The sequence below is a fragment of the Perca flavescens genome, chromosome 4 (assembly GCF_004354835.1).
Source record: "Perca flavescens isolate YP-PL-M2 chromosome 4, PFLA_1.0, whole genome shotgun sequence".
NCBI lineage: Eukaryota > Metazoa > Chordata > Actinopteri > Perciformes > Percidae > Perca > Perca flavescens.
This window is the reverse complement of record NC_041334.1, coordinates 40,425,119-40,452,352: the sequence shown is the minus strand read 5'-3', so window position 1 is coordinate 40,452,352 and position 27,234 is coordinate 40,425,119. Positions and strand designations below refer to the sequence as shown.

General features: G+C 40.7%; 1 protein-coding gene across 1 annotated transcript; it reads right to left on the bottom strand.

Moving 5' to 3' along the window:
- Positions 1-832: 832 nt before the first annotated feature.
- etnk2 (ethanolamine kinase 2) lies at positions 833-22,477 on the bottom strand. Its single transcript, XM_028575927.1, has 9 exons — positions 22,034-22,477; positions 16,077-16,214; positions 15,507-15,628; positions 14,809-14,949; positions 7,087-7,229; positions 6,675-6,758; positions 5,950-6,110; positions 5,769-5,842; positions 833-4,608 (listed from the first exon to the last, which is right to left on the bottom strand). Exons 1-9 carry the CDS (start codon positions 22,178-22,180, stop codon positions 4,536-4,538), a joined length of 1,083 nt encoding a protein of 360 aa, XP_028431728.1. The 5' UTR covers positions 22,181-22,477; the 3' UTR covers positions 833-4,535.
- Between the last annotated feature and the right edge of the window lie 4,757 nt (positions 22,478-27,234).

Genomic DNA, 27,234 nt, shown 5'->3' with positions numbered 1-27,234 from the left:
CTTATTATGGTCTGTAGAGCCACAACACTAACGTCCAAAATAACGTGCAAATCTCTCGCTAACGTTTTGGTAAACAAAAATCGGTGAGAGAGATCTGTCGTAGGTCTAACGTGCTAACTTGCGTTGTGACATATACAACGGAAACATTTGTAGATTAAGTAAAAAAGGTTTTAACGGCATGAGAAATAATTCATAACTTAAGATTTAGTTTGACAAAACAATCCTAACCCGGGTCCTAGCTCTTTCTGGACAACAGATGTCAGACCATGTGATGCACTTGAAAGTTATTTACCGATAAACTTAAAGGAACACTTCCCCCAAATCCAAAATAAAAAGTTTTCTACACCCGCCAACCGTATGGCTGCACTGAAGGAAGCGTACTCACGGAGGAGAGGCTCGTGCTCATGACTGGCGAGATGTTAACTTTAATGGACATCCTTTTCGGCTGAGCTGTTAGCTAGCTCAGATGAGCTACAGGTCCCGCTCAGCCGAGGAGGACGAGCCACTCGTCCATGAGCACCCTTACTTCTGCACAGTGATGCGGTCGGCAGGTGTAGTTCGGTAGAAAGAAAATAGTCCCTACATGAAACCGCTCACAACCAGGACCAGGATTATCTTCAGTAACCGCATCATGATTTCTGCAAAGAGACATTGCTGTTGAGTTTTTCAAATGTATTTTTTGGCGCTTTGAGCACCACAAGCCGAGTGCCATCTAGTTCCATCATATTGGAGAGAAGGCAGACATCTCTACGGCCGATAACTCTAACACAACCTACAGTAGATTGATAAATAGCTCTACAGGTAAGAGGAAAATCATGTCTTTTGATTTTGGGGTGAACTGTCCCTTTAACAACTCTGAGATGATTTTAATGCTGAATTTTTTGATGCCAGACATCACAGTGGGTAAGAGGACCAACGGGCCAAACAAATCAAAGTTTTTCAGGACAACCTCAATCGGCCTTCAACTCAACATTTAGCTCTAGCCTTTAACCATCCTAAATATCTCTTCCAAAATCCCAAACTGTGTCAACCAATGGCTTCCATCAGGGTCAGTGTGCTCTATAAAGTGAATCGAGAAATTCGTTCAGTGCAAATGCCCTTTTTATCCAGGCTGAATTCCTACCAGGGTATTAGGATTGTGCGCTCAAGCAGCAAGCTCACTAATTTGGCCATTATCTGCAAATCTACTAACCAGATTACTCCGCTGTAAGTCACCTGAAACAAGGGCCTCTTGATTATCCTCAAATGAAAAATGCACTTGGAGTGATAGGAGCTTTTTCAAGACAATTTCACAGGTAGCTTTTTTTCTCCCAAATGTGTGCCATCAAAAGAATATCTTTCATTGAGTAACAAATTTTCACCTCACAGCCCTAAAATGAGTTATAATTCACATTCAGAAGGTTCTGATCATCACGTCTAAGAAAAAAATTACAACTAACACATTTCAAATCTAAATGTGATCCCTCTGAAAACACATTCTCGGGTTAACTGTCCTAACTGAAAAACCCTCATCAGTTGGTGTCTCTTCTGCTGTTTTGAAGGGCCGCTGCTCACTTGGTAAATTATTAACGGTTATTTATTTAAATGAATTATCGGTTACATGAAACCTGCAGTGGAGGACAAAGGTCAGGGCTCAGTGTCTCCCCCTGCTGGGCCTGTGAGGGGCTGGATATCCTGTGTGGCTGAGAGAGGGGACATGTCCCTTTTCTGGAGCCCAGCATGAATGAACAGCTTCAGAAGAAGATCTAAAGCTCGGATTCATTCATTCATTTGTGTGTTGCGTTGATCAGTCCAGTGTAACCAAATCATTGATGGGGACGAGGAGTGAACCTGTGCTTAAGTTCATCATGAGGCCAGTGCCTGTGGTGAATCGAGTCTACCAAGAGACTGCTCAGTGTCGAGGTCTCTGCAGGTTTCAAAGATCAGCTTACTGGCCACGGTTAGTACTACTCTCCCCGTAAACATGAATGGGTTTGGACTGTTGGTCGAACAATACACACAAAAAGATATTTGAAGGGGTTATTTTGGGCTCTGGGAAGATATGATGAGCATTTTTCACAATTTTCTATCAATTAAACAATTAATTGAAAAAAAATGATCTGCATATGATTGGAGAATGAAAAGAATAACTAGTTGCAGCCCTGGACAGAAGTGACATCACAAGTCATTTCAGCTACTCCAACTACACATTTACAGAGAAACGTCTGGGGACGTCAACTTTGAAAGAGGTGCTTTTGCCAGTCAAAGAAGGGTTAATCAAAGACGCCATTGCGTTGCATTGTAGGAAGTGTTTTTGCGGTTCGACCCATACTAGGGGCTAGGAGATATCTCGGCCTCTACTGCTTCAGTTTTGTCTTTGGTCAAATTCTCCCTTTATGGAAGTACAATACCAAATGAGAGTCCAAAGACAGACAGGATATGTATAGGACCACTGAGCCTGTAGTGTGTTAACCTAAGAGTGGTCACAAGAGTGGGAATGCTTTGTTAAGACTACTTCATGGATTTAGCATTTCACTTCTATAACATTGGCGGATTCATCAACAGTCTAAAAACAAAAATGATCAAAATTGATGCAGCAGAACCAGAGATACAGTATTTACTTGTTTAAATTTCAAGCATTCTTCTTCTTTGTCAAAACCTGGCACCTACATTACCCACAATGCAACTTGACCGCAACAGTTTGGTTGGAGATTCGGAGGTTTGGAGTTAGTAGCATCTAATGTAGGCTGGAGCCACTCGCCTCCAGCAGAGATGAGTATGTAGTCTGGTGTAGTCTTGAGAGCCAGCCGACGCTGACTCAAGTGACATCACTTGAGGATTAATCAGATTTCACACAGCTCCCTCTGGAGACACTAAAGGCTTTATACATACGTTTCACATATACATATGTCCTCCCCAACACCTGTAGACACACTTTGATGATAACCAGTGGAGTTCTAGCGTGCATGTGTGCGCGTGTGTGTGTGTCTTTCTGGATATAACTACATTTCTGGAGTGTCAGACGCCATGCTTTCCCATCCAAGTATTAGGTGATCTCATGACAGCAACACAACCCAAGATAACCCATTCATGCCTCTTTTTGAAATCTAGACTTGATTTCTTCCCCAGATATAACTTGTGCAATGTCTGATTATGTAACTAAATTTGGCTCCAAATCTGGTATGTGAATGGATTACAGTGTGGGGCTGAGAGCAGTCTCTGAATTAAGATGGCCCGTGGAACAGGTGCTACTGCCTCAATCTCAACAGATAAAGAGAGATATGAAACTGAACCATGGTGGGAGGAGATCAAAGATAGTAATGTGAGGAGGGAGCCGACACAGGAGGGCATAAAAGAGGGGAGGATGGGGGGGTTGGCAGCAGGGGTGACAGAGGTTGTGTTTTTCCAAGAGGTCTGGAAAGTTTAAATGGAAAGTTTAACGGAGCGATTCGCTGTAACCATAAAAGTCAAGAAGGTGGAAAACAGTTTGAGGGCAGAAATGCACACCGAGTTTAGAGTGACATTTACTCAGGTGCCCTCTCTTTACCCAACGTCCATCTCCCCTCCTGCTTCAGATCACTTCCCAATTCAACACAAAGCAACACAACTGGAGAGTTGTTTCACCTGAGATGTTAATGTCTTCACATACATGAATAAATAAATAAATGCACATTTAGCTACTCTCTATCACCGATTGCTATAACACAATAGTGATGCAACCTTCAGCCAGTGTATGGAAAGCTTTTCCATTTGCTGTTCCACACACTCAGTGTCTGGTAGGTCCTCTCAGGGGAAAAGTCCACTAGCACACACAAAAGTTGGTTTTACATGCGTAGCAGCAGCAGCAGTTTGCTTGGAATAACTGACAAAAGCTCAAACTGCAACAGAACAGAACAAACAGAACAGAAAAAAATCAACAAAATCAGAGAAAAGATGAACCGCCCACAGTGTTCGATGCACAGTTGATCTCTGGGAAGTGCAGTGCAGAAATACTGCAGCCACGAGCACTTAGCATCAAAGATTGAGGAAAGAAAAAGGAAAGGGCGCACAAATCAACTCAAGTGTTAAAATATCTGCAGAGAGGAGGAGGTGGTATGGCATCACCACGCACACCACATGCTAAATCTGAGGAATCACAGGTGAAATGCCTCTGTAGTCAGCCATCTGTCAATGTCAGCATCAAACCCTCAACAGTCTCGTCCCTCTTTGGAACTTCATTTCCAGCGTTGTGGAACATTTTGGCGCCTGAGTGACAAGTTTTAAGTCTGATCTCTACCCCAAAATGTAGGCTGCTGTGCTCACTAGGCCTTGTTCAGTTGCCCGAAGAGGGAAAGAAACATGTTGGGTTTTTACAGAGATAAATTAAGAACACAAACATACACGAGCATAAACTCACACACACATAACCTATGGAAGTTTTATCATTCTTGAGCTAGAGATGTGATGAAAGAGGAAGACCAAGCAGTGGTCCATCAACAGCTGGCTCACAGAGAAGAGTTCCCACCCTACAGGACGTCGCAGCAGAAAACCTGTTCCACCCTCCCTCCGGTCTTCTCTCATTCTGGGATCTGCAGGGCCAGAACTGCAGGCTTGGTCTTGAAGTACTGGTTGAAACGTAGCACAGCGTACCTGCAAGAAAGAAGCGCAAAAGGGGGTGATGGCACAGGAGGAGGAATCCAGCCTCAAGTTTGAATTCTCATTTTTTGTGTAAGGGAATATCAACTAGAATGATACTGCAGCTATTGTGCAGGTTTCCTTTCCATTTTTTAAAAGAGGACAAAATATGGCAACTAATGTTGATACACAACATATTCTTCCTTTGGGTAAAATACCTTTAATGATTTATTTGTCCCTGTGTAACACACAGACACAGCACCAATCAAATTTAAGTACCGACATTGCTGGTCACAACCAAAAATGATCGCCCCGTGGAGAACACCAATGTAGCGGGTGCTATTCTGGCACTAAAATAAATAAACTTTTATATGACCAAAGTGAAGTATTTTGGGTTATACTTGACATACTCAGCTAATGTTAGTGTACTAGCACACTAGCAAATGAGCCGAATGAACAAAAACACTGCAGCGCTTGTTGATGATGATGATGATGATGCAGCACAGAGGCTTTCTCCATTGCTGGCCAGGTAACCGTAGTAACAGCACAGCACTCATTCACTTCACACCAACTTCTGTTAACGGGCAAAGTAGCATCGATATTCACTCTTGCACTGCCTCTCTCTCTGTAAAACCACTAGGGGAGGCTGACCTGCTGTTGGGGGTGTGGCAGGTGTGTAGGCAGGAAGTGTTAAGTGGTATGGATGCTCACAAAAGAAATGAGACTTGGCTTTTAGGGTTTTTGGTTTCAGTCTTTCATAATGCTCCGTTTAACCCACACAGACAGATTCCTTTCAGACACACAGTGGGGGGGGTCACCACACGCTGCACTAACACACTCATTTTTCTATTTAACTTTTATTTAACAAGGTAGGCCATTGAGAACAGGTTCTCATTTACAACGGCAACCTGGCCAAGAAAAGCGTAAGCGTGCAGGACAACATACAGTTACACATTCATACAATACAAGAATACAGAATACAATACACTACATAAAGGCTACATAAAGTGCAGATTAAATAGGCATTACAAAGCTGGTGCAAAGTGAGGTGTAAGTAGGTCGATGGATATGCAAAAGTGATATGGTAACAACACAATATACATGAATAGACAGTCCATATCACTGCTGAATGTAGTAAAGATACAGCTCAGATACATACTCATACAGCAACTTACCCGAGGAAGTCAAAGTCAATGGAGGAATATTTGGCCTGGATGAGCGCCCAGAAGCCCCAAAAGAAGTGAGAAGCCTTGAGAGAGACAAATCAGATATCAGGTGAAGTCAAGTAACGTGAGATACTGTGGGTGTTTGTGTGTAAGAGACCGTGTGTGTTTTTGCCGACATATTCTTCCTCACCAGAGCAAACTTGTTGACCTGTACATAGAGCGTCTCCAGCTCCCGCGGGCTGACCTCCTCTGTTTTCATGGTGAAGAGTTTGTATGCCTGCAGGTACTCTTTGAGCCAGTCCATCTGCATCTCCCGACTGGGGTAAAGCCCATAGTCCAGCTCCGCCATTCCTGACCACACACAGGGACACACAGTTACGTAATAAGCCAGGCTGTATGGATAGAACATTAAAGGTCCCATATTAAGCTCACTTTCAAGATCATACTTGTATTTTGCCTTAATGTTAAAAAAAAACTATTTTTCTCATTTTGTCTGTCAAAATGTTCCTCTATTCACCCTCCGTCTGAAATGTCCCGTTTAGTGCCTGTCTCTTTAAGACAAAGCCTAGTCTGCTCTGATTGGTCAGCGTTTCCAGCTCTTCTGCATCTGTGCTCTCATATTGTCTGCACCATCATTGCAGCCAGGGAATGACTGTAACGGCATAGTATACACACACATACTATGTATGTATGTATGTATGTATGTATGTATGCATGTAGTTGTGACATCACAACTGCACGGTTTCTCAAAACAGGCTGTGTGCATTTCTCCGTGGATTGAGCATTTAGATACTTTTACAGTATTTATATAGTACCACGACCTGCTTTATAATTTTAAAAAAAGACATGGAAATTGGACTGTTTACAACATGGGACCTTTAGCTTTAACACAAATCACACCATGGTGTGACAAACCTGCAAATTCATTGAAGTGGTTGCCGATGTCGAAGGCCTGGTAGTTGTAGCTGGAGTATTCATAGTCTATAAAGCGAACATGACCTGAGAAACAACAAGAGGACAAAGAAAATGTAAAGTGTATAATGGTGGGTGTCCGCTCAGAAACATGTAGGCTGTGGCAGAGGATCATTGGCACCATTTAGGCAAAAGGTACAGCAACGGTAATATTTGCACACACAAAAAACAGCTGCAAAAAAATAAAAGAATCAATCATTTGATCCACTTTCTGCTGTGCAACGCATTTATTACTCTATTCCATGTGAAGCTGAAAGTAGGAGGAAGTCTGTGTTTGGAAGTAACCCAGAGGTGCCTACCCTCTCTGGGTTAGGGTTAGGTGTGTACCGTCTTTGGGTTAGGGTTAGGTGCCTACCCTCTTTGCTGTTGTGGATGATGTTCTTGCAGAGCAGGTCATTGTGGCAGAGCACCACAGGGGAGCCCAGAGTGGACAGATGCTCTTTCATCCACACCATCTCCTGCTCCAGCACCGCCTTGCTGGGAACTTCCTGCTGGATTCTGGACAGGGAGCACAGAGACAGCGAGAGAGATTGAGAGAGGTGAGCCCCCCACACACACACACACACACAGGTTCTTCTTTTAGACTGTTATGACAACTATGCAAACACAAGTGTCTGCAAAGACAACACCGGCCCCATGGACATGGTTATGGGAAGTGCCAGAAATAATTTTACTAGGTGTTACAGCTTTTCCTTGATTAGGGATCATCACAAAGTGGACAAAAGTCTAAAGTTAAAACAACTGAGACCAACATGCACAAACCGCACACAGGCTCAGTGGGGCTCTGGCCTGTAGCGTAGTTACAGAGAAACAAGCTCTCAGTGGACAGTCACTATGGCTACACTGCTAGGTCACTTTTAGTTTTAGTGCATGTACATATGATGCTTGAACATGGCATTCATGCATCTCATGCAGCTATATTTATTCAACTATTACTACCTTTTCCATCTCTGTGCACATGACACACAGGCCTAGTGAACATTCACACATCCAACCTGTGTTCAGCCCTTGTAATTTAACACACACATTCACCACTTCAGCTCGTCACGGCTTTAATCTGTGTCAGTCTGAAAGTGGCATAATTGGCTAGTGGAGAAAGGGTTAAGTCGCAGAGTTAGTGTCTCAGCCAACCACAGTGGTGTGCTGAGCAGAGACCCCTGTGCTAACTGTAATGGGCTTATAGGCCCTAATCCACAGTCAGCTTGATAGCAGGGAGAGCTAGGAGGGAGGCTGTGTAAAACGCACGCACTCCATTTCTACCTTCACCTCGGTACAAGGCGACGCACTGTTTTAACCACACCCTCGACCTTGTGCTGATATATGGTATTGAAATTGAGGATTTAATAATATTTCCGCAGAATTCGGTATTATTAGATCATTCTTTAATTACTTTCGAATTCTTACTACCTGACTATACTAAATTAGATAAAAGCTTCTACACTAGATGCCTATCTGACAGTGCTATAGCTAAATTTAAGGAAGATATTCCAACAGCATTCGACTCTATGTCATGCCTTAATATAACAGAGGACCTTTATGTTAACCTCAGTCCCTCTCAAATTGATACATTTGTAGACGGTGCTACGACTTGCCTACGGACGACCTTAGACTCTGTCGCTCCCCTCAAAAAGAAGATGATGAAGCAAAGGAAATTAGCACCTTGGTATAACTCCCAAACTCGCAAATTAAAACAAATCTTGCGAAACCTCGAAAGTAAGTGGCGTTCCACCAAAGTGGAAGAATCCCGTTTGGATTGGCAAGAAAGTCTCAAAACCTATAGGAAGGCCCTAAGAAAGGCCAGATCAGACTATTACTAATCATTAATAGAAGAAAATAAGAACAACCCAAGGTTTCTTTTCAGCACTGTAGCCAGGCTGACAGATAGCCACAGCTCTACTGAGCCATCTATTCCTCTAGCACTGAGTAGTGATGACTTCATGAGCTTCTTTAATGATAAAATTATAACAATTAGAGATAAAATTCATCACCTTTTGCCCTCAACTTCTAACGGTTCCCCTTTAAATGCAGGACCGCTAGAAATAACGACTAGTCTCGACATATACTTGGACTGCTTTTATCCTATAGACCTTCAACAATTAATGTTAAAGATATCCTCAGCTAAGCCATCTACCGGTCTCTTAGACCCCATCCCAACGAGACTACTCAAAGAAGCGTTACCCGTGGTTAACACTTCATTACTAGATATGATCAATGTCTTTATTAACAGGTTATGTACCACGGTCATTTAAAGTAGCGGTGATAAAACCTCTTCTGAAAAATACCACCCTCGATCCTGAGGTCTTAGCAAACTATAGACCTATATCTAACCTTCCCTTTCTATCCAAGATCCTTGAGAAGGTGGTTGCTAATCAGTTATGTAATTTTCTACATAGCAATAGTTTATTTGAAGACTTTCAATCAGGATTTAGAAAGCATCATAGCACAGAGACGGCACTGGTGAAAATTACTAACGACCTTCTAACTGCTGCAGACAAAGGACTTGTCTCCATTCTTGTTTTACTAGATCTTAGTGCTGCTTTTGACACTATTGACCATTCAATCCTGTTACAGAGATTAGAACACTTGGTTGGCATTAAAGGAATTGCTCTAAGCTGGTTTAAGTCCTATTTCTCTGATCGATCTCAATTTGTTAATGTTAATGATAAATCCTCCAAGTACGCTAAAGTTAGCCATGGGGTTCCACAAGGCTCAGTGCTTGGACCAATTCTATTCTCCTTATATATGCTTCCTCTTGGTAATATTATTAGGAAACACTCAATTAACTTTCACTGTTATGCGGATGACACCCAATTATACTTGTCAATCAAACCTAGAAGCTTTAACCTACCTATAATTTTCTGATGTTAAACTCTAACAAAACTGAAGTTATTGTACTGGGACCTAAACACCTCCGAGCCTCATTATCTAAAGACATAGCTACTCTGGATGGTATTGCCCTGGCCTCCAGCACTACGGTCAGAAATCTAGGGGTTATTTTTGATCAGGATATATCCTTTAACGCCCATCTAAAACAAACCTCAAGAAAAGCCTTTTTTCATCTTCGTAACATTGCCAAAATTAGGAATATCCTGTCTCAAAACGACGCTGAAAAAGTAGTCCATGCATTGGTTACTTCCAGGCTGGACTATTGTAATTCCCTACTGTCAGGTTGCTCAAATAAGTCCCTTAAGACTCTCCAGCTGATCCAGAATGCTGCAGCGCGTGTTCTCACAAGAACTAAGAAAAGAGATCATATTTCTCCTGTATTAGCTTCTCTGCACTGGCTTCCTGTAAAATACAGGATTGATTTTAAAATCCTTCTCCTGACCTACAAAGCTCTAAATGGTCTAGCACCATCATATCTAGAAGGGCTCCTAATACCTTATTGTCCCACTAGAGCACTAAGCTCCCAGAATGCAGAGCTACTGGTGGTTCCTAGAGTCTCTAAAAGTAGAATGGGAGCCAGAGCCTTCAGTTATCAGGCTCCTCTCCTATGGAACCAGCTCCTGTTAGGGAGTGAGGAGTTGCAGTGTCCACCTAACTGGCCCACCTGCTTCTCTTCATAATTGTTAGATTAATAACATTTAACAAAAGTAGAGGAAGGCAGGCCAGCCAAGCCCGATCCAGCAGGGGAGAGTTCAAAGCCCGAACAGGCCACCTCTCCTTATGTCCTGTCTCTCTTAGTTACGCTGTTATAGTTCTAGACTGCAGGGGGGACTTCCTTCCTTTGACACACTGAGCTGCTCTCTCCTCTCCCTTTCTATTACTATTACTATTACCATTTGTGTGCATTCCGTCCCAGAAATGCTTGTTACTAATCCTAGCTTCTGGGGAGTTTACTCCTCGGAGTCCTTATGTTTTTCACCCAGCGTATTTCCTTGGAGAACGTTGGCACCAAGATCCTGGTTGCAGCTGTCGCCGTGGTCCTGCTGCACTCCCTGCTGAGCTCAGCGGTGCCCTGCAATGTCATGCTGCTTCCTGCTGAACCCTGCGGCTTCCTGCTGCTTCCTGCTGAAACCTGCTACTTCCTGCTACGTCCATCCATGCTCTGCTGGGCCATGCTACATCCTGTAACGCCCTGCAGCGCCCTGATATGACATGAACTACTATGACTACCATTTGAAGTCACTGTTCCATTATTAAATGTGACTACTATCGCCACTGTTCATCACACCCCCAACCGGACCGTCAGACACCGCCTACCAAGAGTCTGGGTCTGTCCGAGGTTTCTTCCCAAGAGGGAGTTTTTCCTCGCCACTGTCGCACTGCTTGCTCTTGAGGGAATAACTGGAATTGTTGGGTCTTTGTAAATTATAGAGTGTGGTCTAGACCTACTCTATCTGTAAAGTGTCTCGAGATAACTCTTGTTATGATTTGATACTATGTTATGATACCCCCTTTAAAAATATTATTAATTCGATGGAGTCTAATCTCCAAAAGACTTTGTACATTTTATATTACAGTTGTACAATAAATATTTTTGCATATCTGCAAACAAAGTCTCTAATTGAAATATCACACGCTTGATCTATACGAGGTGGCCAGTATTGTTTATCATCTCATACAGATGTCAAATCTTTGATAATGCCTGTTAACATTGGACTTTTTATACAGTCTGCTTCAGACCACAGAGCAACAAGTGTCTGCTGTCCAGGACCAGGACACTCTAGCTGTCTGCGTAACCCAGGAAGAGCATAAAGTAACCTGATACACTGAGCTGAGCAAACATCTGCTGGCCCACTGCATGCCTCAGACTCCCTAATCCAGTCAGCTATTATTGTTACAGTTATATAAGCCACATGCTGGACTAAATCTAATAGCCACCAGAACAAAAGATATCAGCTGAGACTGGGTAGCTGGCCAAGTCATGAAACGGTCTGCCTTTGTCGGCTCCACAGGTCCAGTGCCAAGATACAAACCCAATCATCTTCAGCTTAACTCTTGGAAACTGTTTTTTATTTCCTCTTTCCCAGAGAGGAGACTGAACCATTTTTCTATTGTTCAAGTGTGTCAAGCCGCATAAACACGATCTGTTGCAAAACCACGAGGTAGGGCGCAGAGCAGAGAGGCAAAGCGCAGCGCAGGTATACGTTCTGGAATTGGTTGTGCCTTGAAAGGTCAGCGGCAACAAGGTCAAAGTTGAAATAATTTGAGCTGTGAGCGAAGCGGCAATTCTGAGTGGTGAGCAGTACCAATGGTAGCGCCCCCCTTGGCGGATCATATTTGTGCTGCTTGACACACTTGAACTATAGAATAATGGCTCAGTCTCATCTCTGTCACTGTGGACAGAGGCCTCAAACAGGGTTCTTGCACAATTTTTGAAGTCAAATGTAATACTTTTCAAGACCGTTTTAAAGGCCACCACAAATATAGTTTAAGATCTAAAATTGTTGGAAAAAAATATTTGATAGGAAAGAGAATTTACTGAGTCATTAATAAGATTATTAACTAACTTAATAGCCTAGTAATGTCCTCTTAGTCCTTGTGCATCCTTTAAAAGCAAAAATTTGATTTGAAAAGGCAATCTGATTGGTCAACTAGACATGTAGACCATGCTCAAATCAGCATGACTGCCAATACATCCGTGATGACAGCACAACAGGCTCATCACTTAAAATATTACTCTGCCATTTCCATGTCAACATCACAGAATTGATTACAAAACTAGGAGCTAGATCCGTCAAGATTCTAGAGATATCTTAGTTACACCACAATGGGGTCGCAAAGCAGTTTTGTGTACATTATGTGTGCTATTTATTCGGTTTGGAAAATCCCCCGATCTCTACAAAGCTATCTTTTATTTCGTTGGTAAAGTTAAACGTTGTATAATGGTGGCTGCTTACCGTGTGAAGAATCCACAACACCTCTGCCCTTCGAGTTTCTGGCAGCGACACAAAACCACTTGAAGCCGCCAGTTGAGAAGCAGCGGGAGTCTAACGTTGTTCTGCTTCGTTGAAACAACGCAGGCATTAGCCGCCGTTAGCTAGCTAACGGAACATAAAACTCTTGAAAATGCTGCAAGGCCTCATCTCTAAAAGACTACAAATGGCTACAAAGGTGAGGTAACCAAAGACATTAGGTGATTTATGGTAGACCATCAGCGACAAATGACCCCATCATCTTAAAAACATGGTCAGCTAATTTAATACCTACAGCAAATTTAAGACATTTTGTGACCTTAATTTCACAAAATTTAATTTGACATTTTAAGACTTTTTAAGGACCCGTGGGAACCCTTTCAAATAAAACAACCCAGAAACCCTAGTGTTGACTCATTTCCACATGACAAATGTGTTTTAAATATGAGCCGGATCAGTGTAGAAGTAGACTTAGTTTAGCATACTAATATCTGCTAATCAGCACTAAACACAATGCACAGCTGATTGACAGAATGTTACTAGTTTCGCAGGTATTTGGTCATTAACCATAACATGTGGACTTGATAATGGTGCAAGATGAAAAGTCAGCAGATCGTCAAAGTCAGTAGGATTCATCATCTGGGGACCATGAATGTGTGTACAAAATTGCACAGCAATCCATCCAATATTTGTTGAGATATTTCAGTCTGGTGGACTGATTGATCAACAACCTCATGTCTAGAGCCCGGCTAGTGTGGTTAAAAAAGTACTTTCAGTAAGAGTACTTTGTGGTTGTAAAGCTTCTAGTCTGTTCTGGAAAGAGGAGGCCACCTTCTAGTATTAACCTCTCACTTCCTGACTCCATAGCCAGACATCTATTTTCTATACCATGTGTTAGATAAACTAACCTGGTACCTAGAAAACAGGGTAAATTGTTTATCTTGGTGCAAAAAGATTTGATATCAGGCTCAAGGAAAACTGATTCTTTCCTGATAACTTTTGTTACAGGCAAATAAGGCTGCATTTTAGGAACTATTTGCATCATTATCAGTGTGTGCGTGTGTGTGCTGAGCCACACACTTGTCGCTGAACTCACTGGTACCAACTAATTTACAAATTCTTTGCTAGGCAAAGCCCCGCTGTACCTACTCTCACTGGTCACCATGGCTTCACCCACCCACAACCTGCACTCTAGCAGTTAGTCTACATCTCCTTGGTCTCCTTGGCTGCAAAGTACTGGAATGCAATTCAAAAAACCCTGAAACTCAAAACTCTTATCTCACTAACTCAAAGTACGTCTGTCTGAGCTCCTGTCCGATCACTGTACATGCTAACTGTTCTCCATCATTCATGCTCTGTTTACGCACCCCTTATTGCATTACTGCACTCCATTACCTCAGTCGCGCCCCATTGCATATTTGCACAGACGCACATCTTCACCTGCATTGCTATCATATTCTGTTTACATCCTTTTGCACTATTCATCCGCCCAGGTATGATCAACTGTCATTCCTCCAACCTATGTGTCACACAATTTATGTACCCCACAATCTGCACTAACTGTATATTGACTCTTTACTACATCTCAGCATTTATACAGACTGTCTATTAATGCATATCATGTAATTTCTGATCTACATCACTACCTAGTCCACTATTTGCACTAACCGTATATTGATTTTTCACTACATTCAATATCTACATAGACTGTCTCTTCCAGTTAACAGTATTATTACTGACCTATATCACTAACCAGTCCACAATTTGCACTAACTGTATATTGACTCTTCACTATATTTCAGCATTTACATAGACTGTCTATTCATAGATATTGCGTTACAACATATTCAACACCACTAACTAGATCATAATTTGTATGGTTTTTGTTTTGTTTGGCTCTTCACTACATCTCAGCAGTGTTATAGATTCTATTCATGAGTCTATTCATGTATATTGTGTTATTACCATATCACTTTTGCATATCCTTCGTCTTACTTACTCTTAACTTAATCTGCACTTCATGTAGCCTTTTGTATTCTGTATTCCTGTATTGTATGAATGTTTAACTGTATGTTCCCCCTCACTCTTATGCTGTATTCTTGGCCAGGTCGCCGTTGCAAATGAGAACCTGTTCTCAACGGCCTACCTGGTTAAATAAAAGTTAAATAAAAAATAGAGTAGGAGCACCAACCAAGAACTACTGAGAAACCAGATCTCACCTGACGTTGGATGCTTGGTCAGTGAACTCAGTGGCCACAAGGGAGAAGTATTTTCGCATCTTGATCCAGAGGTTGGGTTTGGGGACGCAGCCATTGTGTGCATGGATGGCATGGATACAAGCCATCTCCCTGGATATCAGTCTGAGAGGAGACACGGACACACAGGTTATCATTGAGACTAGATTTCAACATGAACCAGTACATTATTGACTATTGTGTATTAGGCTCCAGTTATAAAGAAGTTCAGAGTCAACTGAATACATCACGTAACACACACTGCGCTGATGTAGTGGATTAGTTTTAAAAAGCTGACACCAAGGACAATGTGTGTTACCAGATTAAGTATTAGTATTTAATTACTGCAGTAATAAAGTGACATGAGCAACACCTGTGCTTCCAAACCTTCTATCTATCTTTGGAATAGGCCTATGATCAGTTGTTTTTGTAATGTTGATTATCTGCCAACTATCATTTGCATGTGACTCGCATGTTTTTGCTTCATTTGCCTCTTTCCTGTGCGACGTGGAAGCATTTCTGCATTGTAAAGTAGTTTGTGTCTACATGTAAAATTAAGAAAGCTAGGAGGATTCTAGCATAATAGTACAACGCTACTTGGGACAATGTAACAATTCTACCATCTCTTAGCTAAATCAGTAAAAAAAGTCCTGAGTAGTCCCATGACTGTACCATGTCCCGACCTGAGCAAGGAAGGATCTCTGACATCCTGTGTCCCGAGAGCATCCCCCTGCATAAACTCGTAGCAGATACCGTTCTGAAAGCTGCAGTAGAGGCGAGGAGCACATCCGTTAGCGTGTAGCACCTAGAGGAGGGAAAGAAAACATAAGAATTAGATTAGAGAAACATTTTCTATTCACAGGCGAGCACTACCCTTTTCACTCGTTTTCTTTAAAGTGCCCATATTATGAAAAAAAAACACTTTTTCTGGGATTTGGGGTGTTATTTTGTGTCTCTGGTGCTTCATACAAACTTTGAAAAGAATCCATCCATAGCTGACATAATCTACGATCTGAGCGAATGAGCATGTGCGAGTGCAATCAAAGATAGTACAGAAGAAGAAAAGAGGTCTCACTCTGTAGCTAAAACAGAGACCAGGTGAAACGAGGAGCTGCAGCAGTGAGAGAGAGCTGTGCAGTACAACAAAAAAATTGTGTTTTTTAAAAATTAAACCATGTAAACCTATTCTGGTACAACCTTAAAATACAGTTATGAACCTGAAAATGAACATAATATGGGCGCTTTAACACTACCTGAAAGCTTTTGAGCTCATTGTCTCTGTCCACAAACAGCTCTGTCTTGTTCCCGTATACTCGCACCAGGACCACGTCTTCTGGACTGTCCTCCACGTAGCAGCCCACCAGCTTGTTGGTGGTTCCATCAGTGAAGAGCTGGAAGAGGAAGAAAATAAATCATCACAGAGATCCAGAGGAATACCCCCAACCTCTGACTGTGCAGCACGATAGTGGTTCTCAAACTAAATCTTGAATTCCACTGGGTTCTCTAAAGCTATCAGTTGTCTTCAGGTCAGGACCAATAGTGCAGACTCCATGCAGGTTGGACCTACAGTACATCAGATAAATATATCATGCAGCAGCATGACTTCGGGTCAAATTGACCCATTTTCAATTTTTGTTTTACATCAGAAAATATGGGACATAGAAATAAGCGCTGAAAATGTGTAGAAGAAACCTTTAATTAATTTTTTTCAAGGTTGACGGGAAGACAACACAAGGGTTAATTGTGCCTTCAGACCACGGATGGTTGCATGTTTTTAATGTAATTCAAAATGTAAATTTTAGTCATTTGAAAAAAACTTATCATAAACTATATACTGATGTTCTATCAATTACTTTTGCTTATGGGTAACATCACGGTGGTGGTCTGAAACAGGATGCTGGTCACGGTCATATATGGGAGTTAATAAAATTAAAACATCAAAACTGCTTGAGAAAAAGTCTCTTCTAAATGTATGTGAGGCTGTGGGCCTAAAAGGAGAAGCAAGAACATTTCATCAGCTTCTTCTCCTACACCTCCATTCCTTTATTCCCTGAGGTTTACTCGTGCAACTGTTCCAAGTATCATTCGCTAAACCCTTTAATGATGATGATTTGATTCAAATTGATTAGTGCACCTATACAAAATGGTCTTGTAAGATTTAATCATTAGCATAATTGACTCGCCCAATTTGCTATGTAAGGCGACTTGAATCAAAAGGCTACCCAGAACTAAAAACAAGACCTTCACACCAAAGAGCTTAAAGTCCTGCGGTCAGAAATCTGCAGACAAAAACATAGCAAATTTAACAGTGCCACTAATTATTATTAGGGGACCTGAAACAATTACAAAATATCAACAAAGCTGCTAACAACATGTAGTCACAGCAAGAGCACTAATGTGGTCCTTGATTTAGATGGGAGGTGGTCAAATTGATGTTACAGGGAGATTGACAGGAGAAGTTACCCGTATGACTTATGCCAAAATATGCCAATGAAAGCAAAGAAGAACATAAATTGTAGAATTGTAAGATGTAGACCTTTTGTCGAAACTGATTTTTGTACGCTGATAAGATTTGATAAGATATTATTCTGTTGGCGTTAATGGTACAATTTTTGTGGCTATACTGTACAACATAAACGGATGAACCAGATAACTGTAACAGTGTTTTTGATGTGCACGGGTCTAGACGTCTATCCACACCTTCCCACGGACCCCAGCCAGGACTACCTGCCTCATCTGTACGCTGGTGTTGGTCTTGCATCAGTGAGTTAACAAGTTAAGTCAAACGCCTCTTCTAAAATGAAGAGTAAGCAAATAGGCTTTTGTGTCTAAAGCTAGGCCTTACATATCTGAGTGACATCGCTCCAGTGAAAAACAGTGGGCCAGTCCATCCCATTACAGCAAACACAATAACAACATACACACTGCCTGCATCTCCTCCGGCCCAGACGCTCACTCACACATATCTGGCATTCCACACGTGGTTGACCACAAAGATGGGCACGCAGGCATCCCTGTTATGACCGTACATACACAAGCATACACGCCTTTACTACAACATGACTGATCCCTTCCACCCGCCACACAATACACCGCTAAGACCGGCGATCAACATATCGACAGACAGCGATAAGCTTGGACCCAGACAGAGGTAAACATGCTGCCATAAACTGCTTGACGCTTTATTTATTTATTTCCATGAATGAGTCTCCTTTCTGTGGTCTGACTGCAAGGCGTCTGAGGCAGCACTGAAATCAAGTCTTCAGCATGAGAAAGTTGTAATAAGAGACTGTTGCTCTGTTGCTGTTGGCACGCTCTGCTGTTTTTCCAGAACTGTGTGTGTGTGTGTGTGTGTGTGTGTGTGTGTGTGTGTGTGTGTGTGTGTGTGTGAAACAAGGAAACGGACAGTGTGTATTTACAGTAAAAGTCTTCCTGTCCAGGTGGCGAGGCTAATCAGATGTTTCTGTCAACAGTGCTGCCCTGCTGCTCTCCACCACATTCAGTGCTTCCCACTCCCATCAAAACAATGGTCCCGCTCCTCGGAGAACATCCTCCCCAACTCAACCAACTAACACTTTTTTACATTAATCTCACACTCTCTTCACTCCATTTTCTGCTGCATTGCCAGTTGTGCAGCTGTAAAACTCCATACGAGGTCTAAAAGCCTGATTAATGTGGTGTTCACCGAGACAATCTTGGCTTGCCTGGTCAGTAGAGGTCGAGGTAAACACTATCACGTCCTCAGCTGCAGTGTGTGTGAATGGGTGGGATATCGGATCCAGAGAGCTTATCCAGCAGGATGTAAACAAATATGTGGAGTAACTGTGCCACTGGTGAGTAATAGCAGGAAATTATGTCATAGTGCCAACTGTCAGAGCTAATCCAAAGACTTTGACCTGGCCATGACACATTCGCCACTTTGTCATTTCAAAAACAATCAATTATGGATTTTCCTTTCCCTGACAAGCTGCGTCTCCAATGGATGGCTCAACAACACACTCAGGTGTGCTAGTTTGTGGTGACGACGAAGCATATTGCACAATCTCACAGTGGCTAAAACTGAAAAGGTGAATTCCTTTCTTTTGTTTTAAATTAAAAAAAGAACTGAGCACACTTTAATATCTGTTTATTTATCACAACTATTATCGTTACCGTTTGTGATTTAATTTTTAAATGACTTGTTTTTTTTTTTGGGGGGGGGGCATTTTTGGCCTTTATTTTGATAGGACAATGAAAGACAAGCAGTTAAAAGAGTGTGCTAAGACATCATTCTGTTTTTGATACTGTCAAACTCCACTTCTCTAGAGACTGAAGCTGTAGCTGCAGCATGTTGATTGCCACGTTTTAATTATATAAATACATGTTGAAGGAGTTGAGATAGAGCCTGTATCGGGGCCATTTTTAGTTCAATGTGTTATTTGTCACTATTTTTGGTAGTCTACTGTACTTAAATGGCCATTATTAGGGGTGTAAGAAAAAAAATCGATACACTTGAGTATTGCAATATTTAATTTTTGCAATACTGTATCGATTTTCAAAAAGGCAATATTGATATTTTTATGTTCAAAAATATTCATGTAAGACAGTGGTTCACGTTTATGTTGTGTTTAAACCCCCTACCGCTAAATGGCTATGCTGAGACACACCACTACTGTCCTCACCTAACAGTGCCTAACAGGGCCTAACTTTCTGCTACAAGCTAACAACGTAGCTATGGCTAACTTTGGCCTACTTTAGCATATCAACATTAGCTCACTAAGAACCTGGGAACCACAATCCCAAACTGGCAGTTTGCTTTTCTGTGTACTGAATTGTTTCCCTAAAGTAAACTTCTTTGACTTTTATGAAAATAATGTCTTTTTTTAAATATTAGTTTTTCTAAAATTATACTTCAAAAAAATCCCAATATATCGCCTTATAGGGTTGGGCAACGAGAACAGATTCCTACTTGGAATCGTTTAAAAAAATTCAAAAATTATCGTTTCTTTATTTGAGTCGTTTGGAGGATTTGGTTTCAAATCTGATCACGGGTTCCAGATTTAACATGCGTAGGTTTTGGTTTCCGTAGCGGCCAGGCGCTTGTTGTGTTGCAGCCATGGAGCTCAGTAAGCGGCGCTCTAGTGGGGCTTTATTTTACGTTGATAAACCCCCATCAAACTGCAACCCACCTCTGAATCAAAATAAACCTTTATTGGTACATAACGTAGACAATGAACTTATTGGTGAAATAAGCATGTGACCCGTTTCAACTCCACCACTCAAACATTCTTGCCAATCCACAGCCATAGCCAGTATGTACTTTATTTTCTGTATTGAAGCCTTTGTGTTTACAGGCTTGTGGTGATGCACAATGTGCTATAGGTGCCAAAAAAAATATCTATGTTTGGTACTGCCAATTTGTTTTGTCATGGTTCATGTGTGCAATAAACATTACACTTCATGAGAAAACCATCGTGGCAGAGAAAGCTAAAAAAAAAAAAAATCATGATTCACATTTTACTCATATCGTGCAGCCCTATATACACACAAATAAAATATATACAGTAACTTGTATACATACACACCTACACATATGGACACAGAAAGTATGTACAGGATAGTAGCGTCTTTAAGTCTTAGCTGCTTTCCCATGTTTGACCCTTTTGGACTGCTGGTTGCACAAGACACTTGGCCTCTAGGAAATTGTGAGAGGCATTTTTCCAAGATAAAGCTCCATCCCACAGAGCTGTGTTCACTCAAAACATCAAGTGGATTTCTAGCTCACTTTAGGCCTGATTTTGCAGTGTGTCTTTTAACACCAAGAAGGCAACAGGAGTTCCCCAAATTAACTTTTAGGGCATTCTGCTCAGAAATGCTGAATTTACCAGAAATGCTGGTTTAAATTATTTCCATCTAGACCCTCTCCTTTCACTGAGAATTCAGGAAGTAATCAAACTTGAAATAGTCTCAATTTCAACTTTGGTTTCAAACATTAGCAGACACACATTCAACTGTATTTGTAGAACAGGCACAGATCTGTGTATTTGTCTGTATGATATTTGACCTTTATGTCTGCCTTCTGTTTAACGTGGCTTAACGTGGTTTAATGTCCCTAAACAAAGATCAATTATCAAATTTCTCTCTCATATTGCTCCTCATAACCACTGAAAACTGTCAAAAAAATCTAACCAAAGTCCAATTATTATGGAAGTTATATCACCAAATTTCTATCTCATATTGCTCCTCTTCATGGGTTAGATTTTTTGACAGTTTTCAGTGGTTATGATGATGATATGAAAGAGAAATTTGGTGATTATTGATCATTGTTTAGGTACATTAAACAATGATAAGCTTTTCATGTTAAGAGTTTTAGAATGTCCCCTTTTGGTTGACTTTAAATGTCCCATTACATGCCACCTCTGCATATTGCTGTGCCTTGTGAAATACTTAACTACACCATTCCACATATTTTCTTTGGGGAATTAGTTTACTTTCTGGAAAACTGGCATTTAGAGAAAGTTCACCCAACCAAATTCTGACATTTGCTTTTTTATCTCAATGAGACCATTCTAATATATGTTCATGTTTCTATTAGTATTAACATTCAATCACACTGATCTAAAACCCTCTGACAAGAGGGCAACGAGCCATAATAAAGCAGCCAGGTGGACTACCAGAAGCCAGCTTCAGAAGGGGGGTCTGCCTCACCTTACCATGAGCATCACGTCACCACCAGCTGCCCGCTGACGCTTAGCTCACCGTGACTTGGCTTTCATTACATATTTCATGTGGCATGTTGTGAACTTTGGACATATTAAACAGCATGTAACAGGAATGTTTCCTTACTGGCCTTTGGGGGAGTGCAAGTCTGAGAGCGTCTTGCTAGCTTAGCTAACGTTTCCATATTATATTGCTACCAAGACTGCAACAGAATATAAAATATAACACGGTTTAATTCAACAGTTAGGAAGAGAGTGTAGACGGCGGTGTTATATATATATATATATATATATATATATATATATATATATATATATATATATATAAAATATATAATATAATGTACCCTAACGTTAGCCAGCAGAGAGGTTTCCACGGCCCTCCTGCTGCCTGCCTGGTCCATTAGGGTTTGGTGATGCTGCAGCCTTGAGCCGTCTATATTAAGCTAGCCTAGCTTAGCCTAGCATACCCTGTACAGCTGAGCTAACGTTATCGTAGCGGCTAACGTTACCTTGGTCTTTACATGGCTGGTGTCCCACGCCGGTCTCAGCTGTTTAATGAGCTTCATCGCTCCCTCCGTCACGTTGTGTTCGTCCACGAAGATGGGGATTTTTCTAACTACCGGCGAGCCGACAGGCACATGTATCTGCGTCTCCATCCTGCAGCCGTTTATCTATTTAATCTCCGAGCCGTTCACAGGTGTTTCTAGAAACTGCAGCATACAAGTGTTGCTCGGTTTAGAAGTAACGTTCGCTAAATGGAGACGTGTTCCAGTAAATCAACGACGTTTTGCTTGAGAGATGTATCTTGCTTGATTGCTGCTGCAGTGATGGACTGACAGTGGCGAAGACGTACGATCAAACTGCCGGGTAGGGATGCTCGTCGCCGGTTTTCTTGAAGCTGCCGGAGCCAGCTAGACCATTTCCTCCTACTTGGCTCCGCCCACCCGCGATCATCCGATTGTACCGCCGGTTGAGAGCTGAGCGACGCAGCACAGCCGAGCCACGCCCATTATCTCCGAATGTATCCGAATGCGGTCCGGCTTCAGCCGAATGAAAAGAAGCAGAATCCTTGTTCTTCATCCAGCTCATTGGTTATGGAGTTATATTAGTATCTTTATTCAAGAGCGCATTCTTTCAATTTGAGAGCATTTTTCACTGATATTACTTTCAGATTTTGTAATAATTTCCCTCAAAACCTTGCTCTCACACTCAAATGGTCATGCTCGCGCTTGGATTTTCTCTGCTTGTGCTCAAACTTTGTGCTCGGACTTATGGAGCTAAATCAGGGCCAAATGTTTTGTTCATTTGAAAAAAATATATATAGTTGAAAAAATAAAGCTTGAAATTGAAAATTTAAGTTTTGGTCAAAACTTGGAAAAAATAAAACCATGTATTCAAACTTAAAATAAGTGTACCAATTTTTCTTTCAGTTTGAATAAAATATAGATTAAATTCTGGAATTATTTTGAATAAATTATAAATTTTCATTTTTCACTTTAATATTTGTTTTCAGTTCCACATTTCATGTTTTCAGATTCAAAAGTTATTTTTTTTACGCCTTCAAATCTTTTTTTTTCGGTTTCAAATCTTTTTTTTTTTTTCGTTTTCAGATCTGTTTTTCACTTTCAGATAATTTTTTTTCGGTTTCAGACTTTTGGCCCTGATTTTGCGTGGGGGGCGTGGCTTCAACTCAGAGGGGCGTGGTATTATGAGTGACAGCCTAACAACGAAGGCAGAAGACTCCTCTGTCATGTTGACTTCAGGAAATGGTGTTACTGTGAGAACTATGACTGAATGCTTTCTATCCACTATATACATGTGATGTTTACTTAATAAACTGATGCAAGTGACAAAGTTCCATTTAAAAAAAGTTTTTTGACTTTAACGTGTAGTGGTCTTTGTTAACCTCTGTTTGTCAGAATGACCATAACTCGACAGTGGCTGCCTGCAGCCGTACAGCCTTATAAATGTAAAACATTATAGATAACTAACATTGCTAGTGTTACCTTTTCATGGTTAGTTTAAACAACATAACTTGTCCTGGTCCGCTTTGTTAATCAATCAATCAATCAAAGCTTTTATTACGGACACACACCGTCCAGAAAACAGACAGTAAGACATACAAATACAAAAAGACAAGTTAGTGTATTCTGATACTTAAGTTAGGCTGTGGTAGAAGCCTTCAAAGTTTGTCCACTTGGCATATTTTCTAAGGCATAACTGTCATGCTGTTACATGTAACGTTGTAGTGTAAAACGTAATTTATCAGGCCAGAGCATTAATGTAAAGTCATATTTGTCTACTCTATAAAAGGAGACCTTCTTCACTGCAGCCAGTGTCAAGTTATGGTCATTCTGACAAACGGAGGTTAACAAAGACCACTACACGTTAAAGTAAAAAAAACTTGACCTGGACACTGAAATTAGTGTAAAAACACCAGCTAGTGTGAAGCTAACGTTAGTCAATGCTAACTTTAGTGCTAGCGATGCTTGATTGCCAGCTTTGTCCAGCTGTCCACCTATTTTCCTTTTATGTGTTAATCACAAAAAAAATGCCACTGAGGGGATAACGTCGCAAAGTATCTATTCACAAAGGCTAATATCTTTCACATGTCCTACCTGTGGGCTGGTGCCAGTGAATACTGTGGTGCTATAAGTCATACATGGAAGTGGGAGAAGTCATTGTTCCTGCTGAACTGCACAATCTGGCACAGTTTATTGCTCTTATAGTGTAATTGGTACCATTTGTTGTCCAAAACATTTTTTTAAATGGAACTTTGTCACTGGCATCAGTTTAAGTAAAAATCACATGTATATAGTGGATAGAAAGCATTCAGTCATAGTTCTCACAGTAACACCATTTCCTGAAGTCAACATGACAGAGGAGTCTTCTGCCTTCTTTGATAGGCTGTCACTCATAATGCCACGCCCCTCTGAGTTGAAGCCACGCCCCCACGCCAAATTAGGGCCAAAAGTCTCAAACCGAAAAAAAAATATCTGAAAGTGAAAAACAGATCTGAAACCGAAAAAAAAAGATTTGAAGCCGTAAAAAAAAAGATTTGAAGCCGTAAAAAAAATAACTTTTGAATCTGAAAACATGAAATGTGGAACTGAAAACAAATATAAAAGTGAAAAATGAAAATTTATAATTTATTCAAAATAATTCCAGAATTGAATCTATATTTTATTCAAACTGAAAGAAAAATTGGTACACTTATTTTTAGTTCAAATACATGGTTTTATTTTTTCCAAGTTTTGACCAAAACTTAAATTTTCAATTTCAAGCTTTATTTTTTCAACTATATATATTTTTTTCAAATGAACAAAACATTTGGCCCTGATTTAGCTCCATACGGACTCAGATATGTTGTTCTGTGGACAGATTTCCTGCTCTCAGCTTTGAACCTTCTCCTCGCACTCAGCCTGATTCTGCGCGCTTGCAAATCTGCTGCTCTCGGATCTCTCCTGCGCACTTGGATTTTTCTGTGTTACAACACTATCAAAATTCCACAACCAATAGAATGCCAGGTGTAGTGTTGACCAATGAAATGATCCCTGCCCCGTTGAGGGTGCGTTCGTTTTATGTGAGAACATCCGTTGCGGCCGGCTCCTATGTAACCATGGGTCTGTAACCCAAGTTTATTTAACCCCGCCGTCCATCGCTTTATTATTAGTATATGTCAATAATGTGCACAGAATGGTCGACGGTCTTTCACCTGCACCCATCAGGAAACGGGAGAAAGCTTTGAAGTGGGACATATCAAGTTACGTAGCTACACAACTATGAGGGTGAGTAACATAAATTAAGCACATAGCATATGGCGCTAGCCTAGCTTGATGTCCGTAAACAAATAGCTTTTCTTTAAATCAGTAGTTTAGCTAGCTAGATTGAACGACATATGACGGACAGTATGTGTGTATTTACAACTGGTATTTAATGACCCCACTTTGTAATTTGTCCTCGTTTGGTTAACCATGTTCCTGGGGATTTGGCTAATTTCAGACATGCTAACATACAGCCTAGCTTGATGTCCGTAAACAAATAGATTTTCTTCATAGTTTAGCTAGATTGAACAACATATGACCGACAGTATGTGTATTTTTCCTCGTTTGGTTAACCATGTTCCTGGAGATTTTGCTAATTTAATGTTAGAGCCAATAGTAAAACCTAAACTGTAATATAACTGAAAGAACACCAGAAACTGGATTGTTTGTGTTCGTTTTTGCATCACTGCTGTGTGTTGTTCATCAGAATTTAGTCTTCATTTCTTCATATAACATTAGTTTGAAAATGATGGATTCATATCAGTCTGTATAAAACGTTGTAATGTTAAGTACAATGTTATCACTATAATAAAAACAGATCTAGAATAATTTGCTCCTTAAATAGCAGTTTTTTTTAATGAATACAAAGCAAACTGAACAGAAAAAACAAGCATTTTCTTTTCTTTTCTTCCAGTTGAGAATGAAGGGCTCGACCAATGCTGCATCATAGCAGCAGAGTCTTATCACCAGCCCATGAAAGCTAGAAGTCACCCTGCTGCTCCAGATCTACCTACTGTATGACTGGCTACAGACTACAACCATCTGCAACATCATCAACAGCTGCAATTAAAGTCTCTTGGGGTCATATGGGACTCGGTTGTTCTCCATACTGCATCGTACACTATATTATTTTTCTGTTTTGTTATATTAGTAGTCTACAGACAACACTAAGTATCATTACTTAATCACAGTATATATTATTCTGGTGTACACTGTTGATGTGACTCACTGCTATTGATTATACGTCACTTTAGCTTGCTACTACCTCATAACTTTGCCTTAATTGCTCTTGTTTAGTTAATTTATTTTCTACTGGTTATATATACCTCCTATTTAATTCAATTATTCTATAACTTGTGTTGCAATACCTGAATTATCCCTCTTGTGAACACTAGGCTTATCTTATCTTTATTTTAGTTCATATCATAACCCTGCTCACAAACTCACCTGTACCTTGGTCATCAGTTTGCCAATATCAATGTTCCTGCTACAGTAAATCCTACAGGCAAAGTGCACTGCTTCACAGGAGTATGAACCATACGCTTTTTAGGTTTTGTGTCAAATATTGTGCAGTTGGTTATGAATTACTTATTGTTTTGACAAGGTAAATTAAAGCTGTTTAACAACCTGCAAGTGTCCACTTTGGTAAATTTAATTATACTGTTTTTAGATTTAGATTACAGAAAATGAAAAACCTATTTGCCTTGATAAGGGTTTTGTTGCCTAATTTGTTGCAAGTATGAACATGGCTTTAATAATCTTATTGTTCTGAAAAACCACAATGATTTAAGAAATATCAGTGATACTTAACATTTATTAATTGATTGTTTATGTGTGCAGACATTACAGGCACCTATTCATGTAAGTAGAGAACAAAATAGTTTGTTCTCTCTTTTATCACTTGGATTATGCAGGTGATGGTGCAGAAACGGGTGAAGTCCTTGTAGATCTCTGGCACTTTGAGGACAGACCGATCCAGCAACTCTCCACTGTTGTCTTTGTATAATGTGCTCCTATTTAAAACAAATTCATAGACATCAACACATAAGGTATTCTTATAAGCTTTCTTTAACATCATTACTATCTTACCTTCTCTTCTCTGCTTTGGATGTGTGGACATCACAGTAATTGTCTCTCCTGGGCCTTGTTCTGCACCCTGTGAATTT

Excerpts from the sequence above, each read along its gene's own strand:
- etnk2 (XM_028575927.1), bottom strand. The coding sequence starts at position 22,180 with ATGGAGACGCAGATACATGTGCCTGTCGGCTCGCCGGTAGTTAGAAAA. Across the intron at positions 16,215-22,033 it reads CCAGCCATGTAAAGACCAAG|CTCTTCACTGATGGAACCAC; the intron begins GTAACGTTAGCC and ends TTCCTCTTCCAG. Across the intron at positions 6,111-6,674 it reads CCACTTCAATGAATTTGCAG|GAATGGCGGAGCTGGACTAT; the intron begins GTTTGTCACACC and ends GTGTGTGGTCAG.